Here is a 16,096-nt window from a genome sequence, read left to right on the forward strand (position 1 = left end):
TATGCAAGAACTTAACAGAAAGTGATAACCAACTTTGAGTGCAACTTGGGGTATAAGAACTTTTTTTTTTTTAAGATATCACTATGTTTGTCAGTCATAGAGTATGCCCAGTGCACATGGGTGAGCAAGGCTTCAGAGTGGACCTGATTCTGTTGTCTTGCTGTATGTATATGCTTTAAAGGTAGAAGTAAAATAGGGCTGTAGAAACAGCCCCCATTGAACTGAAGCTGTGTAAGCCACTTTGTATCAGGTCTTTGGAGAAAAACAAGATATAAGTATTTTAAGTAAATAAATAATAATAATAATAAGAGTTGGTTTTTATATGCCAACTTTCTCTACCACTTAAGGAAGAACCAAACTGGCTTACAATCACCTTCCCTTGCCCTCCCCACAACAGTCTCCCTGTAGGTGGGGTGGAGAGAGCTCAAAGAGAGCTGTGACTGGCCCAAGGTCACCCAGCTGGCTTCATGTGAAGGATCGGGGAAACCAACCTGGTTCCCCAGATTAGCGTCCGCCACTCATGTGGAGGAGTGGGGAATCAAACCCAGCTGTCCAGATCAGAGTCCACCACTCCAAAACCACCACTCTTAACCCCTACACCACGCTGGCTCTTCTAAAGCACGTCCATCTTTATAATAAAACCAATACTGCATTTTAATGTAAAAAGCTCCAGCTGTATTCTCCATTTAATCACTGCCTGCTTGACATTAAAATTCTTCTTTTTGAAAGAAACATTGGATGACCCTATTTTGTTTTTCCAGGTTGTGAAGATTTCATTAGTTTTGTTTTTGAATTTGGAAAAAGTTTATGTTCTATGCACCTTACTGAAGATGAGATTGCGTTATTTTCTGCATTTGTTTTACTGTCTGCAGGTAAGGTGTAAGACACTGGAAAAATGTGCTCTTAGCCCTACATGGGGAAAATAAATGTTATCCTTTAATAGTTGGTGATACTTTGCAAATTTGAAACATAACTTTTGTATTGTTGGCACCTTTGCAACAAGCTTACTTTTCCCCTTCAGAAACAATCCTTGATAGTTGTTAGAAGGCATAGGATGGCAACAGTCTGAATTCCATTAATTCCAGTACTGAAAACGTTACATTCACTGATTAATACAATCCCAGTGGTACAAGAAAGCACCACTGTAAACAGGAGCATCTTGCTTATTTTTTTATACAAATGGACCTCAGCCACACTAGACAGGATTGCAAATTTGTTCATTTCTGAAGTGATATGTTGTTTTATGCAGCCGTTTATATAGCAATGTGAAGAACCTTCATGAGGCAGGTACTTTTAGAATGGGTAAAGGGTTTTAATTGCTAGATTTAGCTATATTTTGTACAACTAGCTATTCGGCATATAATATCACCCAGCTGATCCCAACTCCAAATGTAACAAGGCAATCAACTGTAGGATAAATACATGCATATTGAACGTTGAGAGATCAACACAGGTGTTCTGCTGTCTCCATTTTAGACCGTTCATGGCTTCAGGAGAAAGTAAAAATAGAAAAGCTACAGCAGAAGATTCAGTTAGCACTTCAGCATGTATTGCAGAAGAACCACCGAGAAGATGGAATCTTAACAAAGGTAAGACCTATGTAAGCGTTGATATTCTGGTGTTAAGAGAACAGTCTAACAGGATATTATATAACTGCTGCCACCCCGGTGTTAAAGGTGCCAAAACTCCTAGTCTATAATTGAATACTTCTGACAGGCAGAATTTGGACATAGGTAATGGGAGTGCTGCTTATTTTGCCCTTCAACACCTCTGGAATCATAAGGAGCAGATGTTGACGGACAGTATTAGAGTCTAGATATTGAATTAAATAGGCAATCGCTAACCGAGTCTTATCAGGGAAGAATAAGTCTGCAAGAAGGAGTAATATAAATCAAACAATCTTAAATATTTAACTTTGTGTTATTCATATTTTAGAAAGTTGTACAATAAATTAACCATTCTACTTAACAAATGACTCCAAATCAGAGTCTCTTTTAGAACCTGCAGCCATGATAGATTTTTGTGGGCAGAAACTTGTTGGAATTAACAGCAGAGGTAGCCCATGGTGACCAAGAGGAGGGAGGGAAGAGTCAGAGGTGGTGGTGAAGGTGATTTTCCTGTCTCCCACAAGTCCTTATGGGTCAACTCTCATTACTTCTAACAACAGAATTAAAGACAAACATGTCATCTATGTAAACTGAATTATTTTTCCTTTTTTTTTAATACAGCTAATATGCAAAGTGTCTACTTTACGAGCACTGTGCGGGCGACATACAGAAAAGCTTATGGCATTTAGAGCAATATATCCAGACATTGTGCGACTTCATTTTCCTCCCTTGTACAAGGAGTTGTTCACTTCAGAATTTGAGCCAGCGATGCAAATTGATGGGTAAACATATCACCTAAGCACTTCGAGAATGTCTGAAGTACAAACATTAACAAGGAAGGAGAGAAAAAAAAGATAAATGAAACGAAGACACTTTATATGGCCCTGCTTAGACCTAGGGAGCCGAGTCACTGCACATCTTCCGGCGATCGGGGGTCAGGCAAAAAAAAAAAAAAAGATGGGAAAAATGAAACAAAAGTTGAACTTGTTTTTCTCATGCATATGATTTCCATTACGCCTACCGATATGGGACCCTTTTTCTGTCTCAACGTCTCAGTCTTTGACTTCTGTTTACACAGAATGAGGGTACTAAAAATCAGGAGGTTTCGTTTTTCTTGTAACTCACTGCCTGCAGACTTTCAATAGAACAACGTTTTGTTTGGTAAAAGAACGGTGTCTCCAGCTAGAAACCAGCGACTGGTGTGCACTGCAGAGGCTTCAGCATCAGGTTTTGCACAGCTTGCTCATTGTTTCATGAAGGACGATTTCTTTTCACCCTGCCGCTGACTGCCAGTAGGCGGAATGGCATGAAAAGGGTCCATAAAGCAATAGCAACAATAGCATTATAATCTATTACAGGGTAAATGGGCATGAAGTCTATATATAGCAAAAGAGATATTGTTTATATATTGTTTTAATTAATATAAAACGTAGTTACTGGTATAGCTTTTATTGTTGAATTGATAAGGCACTTTCATTTTGCACCTTTTTTTCTTTTAAATTATATATGCTAGCGTGTTCATTGTCGTGCTGCATGTGCACCAGAAATTCAAGTTTAACTGAGGGAGGTTTGGAAGGTATTGGGACACTGCAAGGTGTTTATGCTGCTGTTTTTCACATTTACTTTTAAAGAGGCTGGTCATATCATGAAACACCCTCAGTGGTTTTTGTGTCATTGGGCAGGGAGGGATAGGGACAAGCTTCTAAACTAAAACTTGTAGTTTTTTTCTTGTATTTTAAGATCGAAAAAACGTGTTGTATAAACGGGGTGGGGAAATCCCTGTTACTGTTAAACATGATGCTGACATATAGGGATGAAGAAATCTATATTTAATCACTTAACAAAACGAGCTGATTTTCATTGGCACCTTTTTTAAAATGAGCCCACTTTTTTGGGGAGTGAGTAAATATGGATTCAGAGAACCAAATTTTAGACACCTGTGTTTTGGAATTATTGGTCCTAATACTTTTGTTTACATTTAAAGTGTTTGTTAGTGTGTGTGTGTGTGTGTGTGTGTGTGTGTGTGTGTGCACCCATTAGTCATATGTTGAGACAGATAGGGTACAATCCCCAGGGAAGCTCTCTAGTCCAGCCTCCCCCTAAAATTCTACACAAGAATATGGTATTGCTTCCCAGAGGGCTCTGTCCTTCGGCTTCAGTCCAGTGCGTGGTTATGAGTGCCAAACGGTGCAATCTTACAGAGAGTTACTGCAGTCTCAGCCCATTGAAATCAATGGGTTTAGGCCAATAGCTGTACTGAATTGCACTGTAAATCTCTTTAAGTATTTAAGCCTGGGTAACTTCGCTGAACTATGTCACAGCTATATATTTTGTATAGCAAAGAGTGGGCTTACACATAGCTATTGATTCTGTAGAGCAAACAATGCAATTTTAAGTCCATTTGAAGTCAAAGAAAGATTAAGGACACTTATGTTTATTGGGGCTGTTCAGTACTACCCTTTCCCCATTTTTAATGTTTGCAGGGTTTAATGTTACACTGGAAATGCAGCTGTTTCCGTGGAGTAATGTTTCACTGTCCCTTGAGGCTCCCCTCAAAAAAAATAACAATTCCATAAAAACTGAAACATGTCAGAACCACAAGGTCAGCAGTGTTCACTGTCTTAGGTGTTGTTTGGAACCATCCGCAATACCTGAAGATCCTCACTTAATTATTATCCTAAATGACACACCCTTATTTAAATAAGAAGTAAAGCACAGGATGTTTTATTCACATTTCAATCAAACTCTGGGCCTTGAGTTAGCATTGTGTCCCCGCAAGTTACAGATTATAACTTTGCTGTTGTCAATCATTTCGTGTTTGACGGCACATCAAGAACCTCTCATAATTCAGAAGCTGTTCTCGAACTTAATGCCTTTGATGATCAAAATGCATCAAAACTGCAATGATTAGAAGGGTCATCTCCAAGTAACTGGTAATATAAGCAAGCTTTTCATGATACACCTAAGTTATTCAAATGAGCCGTTTTAGAGTGGATTTTATAATAATTAAATTTGATTTAAAATTGAAACACACATATAGATATGCTGTGTTTCTTCTTGTCTAATAATGTCTTAAGTCCTTCCAGCAAAAGACAAGGCTTAAGAAGGCTCATAAGGCAAATATGTAAAGTATTTTCCATTATGTTGGATTTTACAGTTGCCCAGGTTTTTGTTTTTAAACTGCAAATGTTCTCTGGGAAGGTCAGATTTTTTTTTTTTTTAAACTAGTTAGTACATGATTACATGCTTCAATGTGCGTGTGTGTAAAGTGCTGTCAAGTCGCACCCGACTTATGGCGACCCCAGTAAGGGGCTTTCGAGACAAGTGACGAACAGAGTTGGTATGCCATTGCCTTCCTCTGCAGAGTCTTCCATAGTGGTTTCCCATCCAATTAGCAACCCTGCTTAGCTTCCGAGATCTGATGGGATCAGGCTACACCATGCCACCTTCTCCCCCTGCATACTTCAATACAAAATGGCAGTTCACATTTTTAAGACAATCTGGAATTGTTGTTAAGCTACAGGAGGGGCTGCCTCAGGATCTGTTTGTCCTGAGCGCCATAGTCTGCCCATAGTTTGTACTGCCACGCAGCCTCATAGAGCAGTTCCTGGCTACAACCTTATCAGTAGCTCTGGAAGCACATGTAGGGGGACCACAAACTGCTACAAACCAATCCAATCTTTGAGAACAGGAAAAAAAGACATAAGACATAAAATCAACACCCTACAGTTCCACAAACGGGGAGAGTGCTGTCAAGGGGTGTTGATACGGGCCCTAACTTCCTTGCTTACCCATTTTTATAAGCATCTTTTCATAGAAAATATGAGAAACAGCTGGGCAGTAAGATTTGAATTATATCTAGTGAACGGGATTCTGGAAGGACCTCATAGTAGTCAGGAGACTCTACGAACTGAAGTCATTCTTTCCTTGCAGTGTGAGCTAATGTCCCAGCAATCCAGAGCTGTTTTAAGGAGGGAAGTTCGTTCTGATTATAGAAACAGTAGCCTGCCACATTTCTCCAAACATTTTGTTTAGTTTGTTGGAGTAGCTAGTACTAAGTGTCAGCTCCACTCTTTTCTGCATAAAACCAGGCTGTTTAATAAACAAGTGTTTTCTGAATGTGACCAGCCTCAAGTGCTAATACCGTTAAAAGTTCAACTAAACTTAATTCCAGTGTCTACCAGTCGGTGCTTATGTAAAGTCTGCCAATTACTAGAGACAGAAAGTATAAAACAAACAGTATTTGTGGCTGAAAATGGGACAGTCGTGTTATATATTTTGGGATTCTCACTCATGGCCTCTTATTCCTTGTAAACATTTTGTGGCCATGTAAATATGCTCCGTTATTAACTTCCTGCTCGTTTGCTAGAAATGCTACATCATTCGCAATTACGTACCTAAAAGCAGGAGGAGTGCTGTCTTGAAGTCAAGCACTTCAGTTAGGCCCATATTAAATAATGAAAGTAATGAAGACTGCTAGCTGCTTATAAGTTTTTTTGAAATCTAGACATTGGTGCATTAGCCAGTATGTCGATGTTTTCTTCATCTCATTTAATAGATTAAGTTAAGAGTGGTGGGAAATGCATGCTACAGTCTGCGGCTGCTACCTCTTAAAGAGAGTGCACGCATAAGAACGTGAGACATAGCTGGTATTGTGCAGTTTGGGGCATTTGAACAGAGACAAAAGCTTGACAAAGAATTGAGAATAAAACCCAAAGATGGCCAGTGTCATATATTCAGCCGTATAAGTTGCAAGCTACAGGCTGAATTAAAATGTATACAGTATAATGGTACTTTTAATGTCTTTCTGAGTTCAAGTCTACTTATACCTTGTACTGAAGTTAATAACTACAGATGTTGGTTTTCATCATCCCTCCTGCTTCGGTGGACATATGGCAAAGATGGGGTCTTTCAAGGTCTTGGACCATGTTGATGTATTTTAGCATGTCTAGCATTTTCCTATTTTTTTTTTAAATTAGGAAATTACACGAGGCAAGATACTGTTTTAAGTTTGGTTGTTCTTTACAGAGCTTTTATATCATCATATGGATACCAAGGTCTAACAGTGTGTACCCTTGTATGTGTGGAGTGAGTGCGTGAGTGGTTGCTTCTAGGCCGTTAAGTGTCCGTGGATTAAAGATAACGTGTTGAAGATATTTAAGTCAAAAATAGAAGGCGGAAAAAATATTCTATATAAAGCCTTGTCTGGACCACTTAGAGAGACTTCTATTTTTTTAACCCTTCTATAAATATTTGATGGCACTTGAAATATTCCTGCAATAAAATGTGATTTGTGTAAAGATTAACAAACAAAAAAGATTTTGTAATGTGAAACAATGAAAGAAAGCAATGTAATTTTTCTAAAAAACAAACAAAAAAACAAACGAACCAACTTTGTATTATTTTTGTTGATGGAATTTGTCTACTTGTCTTTGGAAAAAAATTCTTATTTCATTGAATGTGCCATAGTAGAATTGTAGGTTGTATTGTTGTTGTTTTTTAAAGTTTTAGATGACAGAAAAGCTGTTTGTGTTACCGACATTCCATAACACGTGAGAACATAGCATAATAATTTAAGAGATTTATTAGTAAGCTTCAGTCATTGTTGCTTTTTTGCACATGTACTTCATTCCTCTATAGTGCAATATGTACATAGAGCACTTGCGGGTTTTAACCTTGACCCCTCAGGGAAAAATACATATTTGTTGTACAGGATTTTTTTGCCTTCTTTTTCTTTTGCTAAGGAATGTCGATTGATTCACTTGTTGTTGTCAAGGGGCAGCCAGATAATAATCCTAACACCACTGCCAAAAAACATTGATCATATAATCATCCATGCCCTGCTGTTCACAACGAAAACAAATTACTTTCTGACAGTTCTTTGTGCGAATTGGGGAAGAAAAAGGGTATATAAGCACCTTATGATTGACTTAACTGTGAATGACAATCCATCTTGTTATTAATAATAGATACCCTATCATTTAGAAGTTGGGGTTAAAAAGTCTGAAATGAATGTGCTCAGGGATCTTCTAAAACTCTTCAACAGGGTGGCCAGTACTTCTGGGACAAATTGCTTTTAAAAGTTTAGTACTATCCCTTCATTGCACAACTGAACTGGGCAGAGACATTTTTATCCAACAACACTCTCGGCTGTTTGGGTTTCCAGATCATATACTGCTCAGCCCCATTGAGGATTGACACAAAAATACTTCCAAAGCAGCATAGTATTTGTTTAAATATACCAGGAAACTGGGTTTAATTAACTGCCTCAATTTAATTTCAGATAGTCACTTCTGATAATTTCTAATCACAGAATCCTCAGTATTTCCACATGCTGCGTTGGGTTTTGCCCAACAAAAAAACTTCTGGGACAGAGCTGAAGATAACAGGGTGTAAGTTGGTAATGTTGTAGCAAACACTGCAAAGCCAACTAGCCATAGGTTTTCTAAATGTATATAATTATTTAAAAAACAGTTCTGGAAGTTTTCATTTATGGCCAATACAAATTGAGATTCATGATCTTTGGAACGGTATTTTACGTGAAATTTGGCATCAGTATTTTGTAATACACGATCCCCAAGTGCTCAGTTCTCGTTGAAATAAGTTCGTTTTTACTATATGGCCATGTAAACTATAATTATCCTATCGATTACAGTGAGAGCTGCCTTACTCGGAATGCAATTATAAGAAATATGCTGCTCAGACATCATCCACCGGATGTGTGTGCTTCATTTTGACTAGATAAAACCAAAAACTGATTTTTGAAAGCAGCACAGTAACTACCCCCTGTGTAATTCCAAAATTATGTAGCAACTGATAAAGTGCCATCTTTGTGCCAAAACCTTAGAGGAGTGTCTAAGAGTTTTTAAGAGGCCCAAACAGACAAGTGGAAGTATTGTGTTCTTGGATATAGGTATTTATTTTGTGCCACTTTACACATTTATTAAAAGCGAAAGATGCAGTAAAGGAAATGGAAAAACAAGTATTTCAGATCCATTCTATTTAACAGGCCAAAGAGAAATTGATTTCATGATTCCACCTATGTGGCTGGATGGGTTAAAAAAAATTATCATGTCTACTGCTTCCTTTTTGAGGTTTTCTTCCTAACTGCTTCCATTGCATGTGTATGTTGGGGATCTTTCCTGAGACCAAAAATGCCTGAAAAGGTATTTCTCAGAAATAGAGATGTTCCCCCCTGCCCGTCTAATTTGTTCATTAATAATGTTAAATCTAAAAGATGAGAGAGCTTTTTATAAGAGGTGCCCATATATTTGAGGGAGTAGGGCTGTTCAGCATATTGTAAAGAGCAATCAGAACCTCTAATTCTAGAAGAGATTATAGTCATACAGACGTAAACTAATGATTATAGAAAGCATATTTTATTTTTATACATATTAATAAATTTCTGCTCTGTATATGTGAGTTCTTTAGCATGTTACCTATGGGCCAGTTCCAGAGTAAAACTGCACACCTTTATGTTTGCTGATCCAAATATAGACACAGGTCTTGTGAGAGCCCCTTCCTTCACGCAGACGGAATCATTAATTGTGACCCAGAAATAAGTTCTCACACTCTCCGTCCAATCATTTTGCATTAGAATTATGCTAGGTGACCTTTGGTGTAATACTAGTCACACCTGAAAAGGAAAAACATTACTGGGGCTATTCTGAGGGCAAGGATATGGAGGAGATTCTGTCCAGCATTTTCATCATAAAGGACATACAAATTACCGGTAATGCATGTATGGAAAGCAATGGCATCGTGCTTGGTTTCTCGTACCTTTTTCCCACAGGGAGGACATTATGCCCCCCCCCAAGCTTTCTGAGTTGGATGGGTGTCCCAGGCATCAGCTTATAGATTGTTGTGAGTTCTTAGAGGAGTGTCTTTGATCCATCTATAAGCTTTCAGCTGATAGTAAATATTTAGGTGGCCCATTAATCAGTGTGAATATTTGTTCTGCAAACAGCTGAGTCCCCACCCGAAAGCATTTTAACATACCCAACAGTTACATATCAGTCTCTGCCTATATATTTCTGAATGTCAGGCAATTCAGAACTTTAATTTCAAAATGCTAGAGAAGAAGACAAAGAACGATTGGACTGTAGGGGCAGGATTCCCACCCCCCCATAAATGGTTTTTTAAAAAAACTCCTAATATGTCAATAACAAAGTGACTAGTTTTAAAACATGGCTTTTACGCTGCTTTGAAGGAATATTGCTAGTAAAGTATTGGGGGGGGGGAATCAAAGTCCTTTATAGTTACTTACCAATTTTTTAAAGATGTTATAAATAAAGATTTGAGAACCTCCTCTTACTCTGGTGAGATTACATTGTGACAATTCACTATAGTGATGCCAACTCTGAATAATATGGGGATGTCACATTTAAAATGAATCACATAGTAGGTAGGCTATAATTATGCTTTTTTAATTTGGATACAAAGAGCTCTAAGAACATAAGATGTAATTTACTATTGCTTTATGTGTATAAATACATCAATCAGATTTTCACATTTATCAGTAGCAGGGCATAATATTAACTCTTCAGAGCAATAAATCAACTTAATCCAAATATAAAATATTTAGCTCCTGTGCATTGAGATGCATGAAACATTGTGAGATCATTATTTGCCGTTAAATTTTTAGTGTTTACTCCAGTGGCATTTACTTTGTTATCTTTCTTGTTATCCCATTTCCTCTTAGGAATATAAATCACCAAAACAAACTAAGCTCATGCACGGCATCTTTTACACAGCTACATCCTTACTTTGGTGTGTGTGTGTGTGTGTGTGTGTGTGTGTGTGTTCTTTGCATTCTTGATGCTTTCTCCCATTCCCCAGGAGGTTTTATGGAACATGCATAAATGTGCAGGACTTTGCAATCCGTTATCCTCATATCTAAATGCAGAAAATTCATAAGCAATATGGTGAATTTTATTTCACAAATCACAGAGGTACTGTATATATATTTTCCTAACTCCGAAATTTTCTATTTTGACTCAACAAATTTGTAAACACAGTGGTATCTCCTTTGACTAGTAGGACATTAACTGGCTGCTTCTTTATATGTAATTGTATTGTCTGCCTGCTCCTTTTTTCGGAGATGTGTTTTTGTATGGATGTTTGAGCCAATGGGAGGCTTCAAGCTAATGATGTATTTTCCCACTTTAAATATATTTAACATATGACAAACCCCAGACAAGGCTTTTTAAAAAAAAGTAAGAAGAACTGCAGTGTTAGGTGGTTTATTTGCAAACTGTTTTCAGTGCTGCCCATTTTATGGCACTTTTAACAATATTCTTGTTTCCAAAGTACAAAATAAAGGTTAAAAATTACTCTAGCCATAACTGAATGTCAAGCAATAAAAAACAATGACTTTTTGTGCATAGATTTAAAAGAAATACAAATTTTAGACATCTGCATGTAAATGCAAATTTCTTGTTTACTGCTTTCTTAAACTTGATCAACCAACTCCTTATTTTACTACTAATTTAAGGACTTGTAATGGCCTGTACACATTTTCTCTCGCTCTAATTCTGATGTCATTATCTTTGTCTCAGCTTCTGAGTCATACTCTTCAATGTTGTTCTGCTCACCTTCTGTATGGTTATAACTATTTTGCTTTCATTCTCTATAGATAAAAATATACTATTTAAAAAAGCCTATGCGGTGCAAATATTTATCTGTTAATCAAATACCACATTATGCTGTATAATATCTGTTTTACTATATACTCTATTTTAGAAATAGCTGGTTAGAACTAGTGTGCTATTTTTGTGTTTTTCTGATGTGTGGTGCTAGATAAGTTAATTTTATGACTTTCCCTTTCCCCTTTTACTCCTAGACAATACCACATTTGGGTCTTGTACTATTTCACTGAATATATCTATGTGTGCTTGTGTATATGTATCTTATACACATTTACACACATGCCCAGCCAAGTACCTGTATCAGAGTACTAGACTGGGAAAATGTTTTTCTCTTTGAATATATAGTATCATTCTATAAAGTTGTTTCTAGCATATTTAATCAGGAAAAAATCAACTCCTCAGTATTGATATTTGATATCCAACTTCTCTCCACCACACCCAACATCTTTTCTTCCCATTCCACCCCACCCATCCTCACAATTAAAGATTTGCAGAGCTGCTTTTTCAAGAAAGGTCCATCTTAGGGACACTGATTGGGTGGAAATGCAGCATAATTATTTTTAAATAAAACTCAAATGTTAGTCTGTTGCAGCAAAAACAAAAAAAAAGTTATGTGGCTCCTTTTAAGATTAACAGATTCATTGTGTTAAAACTAGAATCCATTTTATCAGCATCTGATGTATGCTGTAGTCCATGAAAGCTTTACATCACAATAAATCAAAATTAAATGCTTCAGAGGAACCCTTTGTTTTTCGTTCTGTGTGGTCACAGTTGCCCATCTGCCCTGCTTTGTGTTGCATTAGTTATTTGAAATGCCGCCAGTTTTCCACATTACCCTAATCGTACTATAGTGGAAGGTAACAGTGAGGCAAGAGATAGAGCACTATTCCAGTGGTGAATTGTCCCAAGATAAACAGAAATTAGAGCTACAGCGGTACAGGGGCTGTGGCTCAGTGGCAGAGCACCTGCTTGGCATGCAGGAGGTCCCAGGTTCAATCCCCAGCATCTCCAGTTAAAGGGACTAGGCAAGTAGTTGATGTGAAAGACCTCTACCAGAGACCCTGGAGAGCCACTGCCAGCCTGAGTAGACAGTTCTGACCTTGATGGACCAAAGGGTGGGGAGGGCTGTGGCTCAGTGGTAGAGCATCCACTTTGTATGCAGAAGGTCCCAGGTTCAATCCCCGGCATCTCCAGTTAAAGGGACTAGGCAAGTAGGTGATGTGAAAGACCTCTGCCTGAGACCCTGGAGAGCTGCTGCCGGTCTGAGTAGACAGTACAGGCTTTGATGGACCAAGGGTCTGATTCAGAATAAGGCAGCTTCATGTGTTCAGTTTGCAGCACTCCAGAAAACCACTCTCTCACATGTCACGGGACTGTATCCAGGTGCAAATACATGACAGGCTGCCCACCTCTTGGATTAGTGGAAGGAAACATGTAGAGGCAGTCATTGTACAAAGTAGCAGATATATATGTACATACAGATCATGCAGATTGCAGCAGCAATGCCTGTGAGCCTCCACATGGTTGATTGCTGCCTCAACGTAGGCATGTCAGCAGTGTCGCACACTCCCACATGTCAGCGATCAGCAACTTCCTCCCACCCAACTTGTCCTCCCAGCGAGGATGTGTTGTCCTAAATTAGGCCAGAACGCAATTAAAATTGGCATGTGATACCTAGGTTTCTGCAGCTGTTGTAGGAACTTCAACCCCAAATCATCGTCTCCTGCTTTTTGGAGTTTTGCCAGTGCAAATGTGCCCTGTCACAGACTGGCACTGTGATCCTGGGTCCTAGATGCCCGCAAACACTGGGGCCTGTCTCTATTCTGTGCTACCAGTTATGGAATTCTCTGCCAACAGCACAGGAATACCGCTCTGATAAAAGCAAAGCGTAGCAGCTCCAGACACACACTGGCCAACTCAAGAGATATTTGGACTGAGTTTTCAGAACATTGGGCAGCACGGAGTTCAAGGCATGCATTGAGTATGCTTTGGATGGTTTCTCAGACAGCAATCTGATACACAGTTGTTCCAGTTTAAGCTCTTTGGTTTCAATGTACCTAGGCTGGAGCAACTCTGCACAGGAGTGTGCTGTTACTTTTCGCATAGATTGCATTGTCTGCGTGTTAAGAAAACAATGAGCTACTATCGTAAAGGTGCTAATCAACTTTCTCGTTTAGGGGCACTTACCAGTCTGTTTCTCTTGTGTTCAAGAACGGGCCATCGTTTCTGTCCCGCCTGGGAATCTGCTGTAAATTCAGTAAGGTACAAAATGTAAACTAGAATATGCATTTGTGGCTCCTTATTCTTAACAGAACTTAGCATAGAAATTTATTGCAAAAGTCTCTTTGTGATTCCCCCCCACAAAATTTATACCCAGTAATCCAATTAATTTAGCTGCACCATTTTCTGTCATTCACCGACATAATCTCTTACAAAAACTTAATGGATATCAAATATCTAAAACTGGGTGTAATTGATCTTTAAAATATTTATTAAAACTCTTTTATGTACCATTAACTGAAGTTATAAGATCTTTAGCAAAGATTTGAGGAATTTAAGAAGCTGTTTGTTTACCGCACTTTTTTTTTATAATAGAGGATAGTGAATATTAAAGCCACGAGTCCTGGCTCCATGCACCGTTTCTGTACTTTGAGTTAGCAAACATACCATCATTTTGGAAATAAATTCAAATTGCATCTGCACCCTGGCTACTTTTTAATGAGTAGAAAGTTCGAGTACAATCACTTGCAGAATAATTAGTTTGAAAGTTTTCTTTAAAATCTGCAATTTCCTTTAAATGCAAGTTTATGGTTATTTTTTTCATTCCCTTATCGATTCAAGTAAACTTTTAAACAGAGAATCTCTTAATTTGTCTACTAATATGTGTATCACATTCTTTATACCAGTAATGTTTTCCCTAATTGTTTGGGCTTCATTGTTTTATAAATTATGCAAATTTGTGAGAGTAATGTTTCTTGTGTAATTAAATGTCTGAAGAATAAGAATAAATGCTGATTATAAATATGTCTTGGTTTGAAGATTAAGCACATAAACATCACCAACCTCACTGGGTAACACACTCAGTCTTCTGTAAATAACTACAAATTGACATGAATCTGTACTGTACAAGCAAAAATTTGTTGTCTTATGTGTACAGTATGTACAAATTCATTTTCTAGCTATGATAAAAGCATAAGCCATTGAGAGAAATATTCAAAGTAATTCTGTAATAAAATTTATTTGCCCCGTGATCACCTTTTTTTCACTTCTATCAGATCTTCTTTAGAACTCACTCTTACACGTGTCAGCTTAGACTCAACGGTCTGTTATTTTATCCTGGTCCTAAATAAAGTATTTTGACTCATTTTTGTAAATAAAACTGTAAAAATAAGAGATTTAATGTTGTCTTTTAAATACTGATTTTCATTCTAATATGAATGTTGTTATATTGTACTTAGAAAACTGTACCTTTAATATTACATTACCTTTATTAAGTGCATCGAACACATCGATTTTAGATGTGCTTTTATGTACTGCTCCCCTGTAATAAAACTTCAGCTTCTAATGGAAACCCCTGTTGCATTCATCTTTTCATACTAATATTGTTTGTTTCACCAGACTGCTGTGCAGAGAGCATAGGCCCTGCTATGTTGCTAAACATCTGGACCAGGGGTGTCGAACTCAATAGTTTCGAGGGTCAGATATAACACAAATCAGCAATGCTGATTCTATGACCGTAGGCAGATCATGAGAGGGAGGGTACCTTGGCCATCTTCTGGCCATGGAGTAGAAGTCACTGGGGGTGTGGGGGGGAGGTCGTTTGGAATTTCCTGCATTGTGCAGGGGGTCGGACTAGATGACCCTGGTGGTCCCTTCCAACTCTATGATTCTATAACGCTTGGTCGGGCCGTGCCTCGCCTGCCCTGATCGAGAGTGGTGGGAGGTGGCTGGCTGACTCGTGGGCCGGATAAGAGCTTTCAAGGGGCTGGATCCGGCCCGCGGGCCTTATGTTCGACACCCCTGCTCTAGACCAATGCCCAATCTGTGCCCGAAGAGAACCTGAGGGTGTAACAAGAAACACATATATGACATACATTTGCAAATCGCACTTGCAAAGGACACTTCCTCCATTTGTCTCTGAATGATTCCCTGCCCTGGCATAACCACCTTCCAATGGCTATCCTCCCAGGGTAGATAAGGCTGCTGCATCCCAGGGTGAGACTGGTCTCTTCATCCTGACGTGGCTGTACAGGAGGATTCGCCCATCTGCTGCAATCTCTGCTCCAGCAGAGAGCCAGCGTGGCGTAGTGGTTAAGAGCGGTGGTTTGGAGCAGTGGGCTCTGATCTGGAGAACCAGGTTTGATTCCCCACTCCTCCACACGAGCGGCAGACGCTAATCTGGTGAACTGGGTTAGTTTCCTCACTCCTCCACATGAAGCCAGCTGGGTGACCTTGGGCTAGTCACAGCTCTCTCAGCCCCACCTCCCTTGCAGGGGAGGGGAAGGTGATTGTAAGCCGGTTTGATTCTTCAGTCAGTACGTACAAATCAATATTTTAGGGATTAAAAAAAAAACGACCTTAGGTTTTAGAACCCAAACTTATTAAAACTGTAGACTAAGATGAAAATAGCTAAATAATAATTGAAGTAAAAACAGATAAAATCAAAGTTATTCACAAAAGAAATAAGATATATAATGATCTGTTCTGTATGAGGAGAGTTGGAAGTCGGTTTCTGTATTGTTTTATATCTCACTTTTTCTTTTCTATTTTCTTCTTCACTTTTTTTCCTTTTTGTATATTATGTCTTCTTGTATATTTTGGCATAAATAAAAACTAAAATTA

At 38.4% G+C, this 16,096-nt stretch overlaps 1 protein-coding gene across 1 annotated transcript in view; it reads left to right on the top strand.

Moving 5' to 3' along the window:
• RORA (RAR related orphan receptor A) overlaps window positions 1-2,456 on the top strand; it is a 240,889-nt gene extending 238,433 nt beyond the window's left edge. Inside the window, exons 9-11 of the mRNA XM_056866028.1 lie at window positions 762-872; window positions 1,477-1,589; window positions 2,229-2,456. Of these exons, the coding sequence (XP_056722006.1) occupies window positions 762-872; window positions 1,477-1,589; window positions 2,229-2,393 (389 nt within the window). The 3' untranslated portion in view covers window positions 2,394-2,456. The remainder of the gene's footprint in view (window positions 1-761; window positions 873-1,476; window positions 1,590-2,228) is intronic.
• The last annotated feature ends 13,640 nt before the right edge of the window (window positions 2,457-16,096 follow it).

This window comes from Euleptes europaea, chromosome 20 (genome assembly GCF_029931775.1).
Source record: "Euleptes europaea isolate rEulEur1 chromosome 20, rEulEur1.hap1, whole genome shotgun sequence".
Lineage (NCBI taxonomy): Eukaryota > Metazoa > Chordata > Lepidosauria > Squamata > Sphaerodactylidae > Euleptes > Euleptes europaea.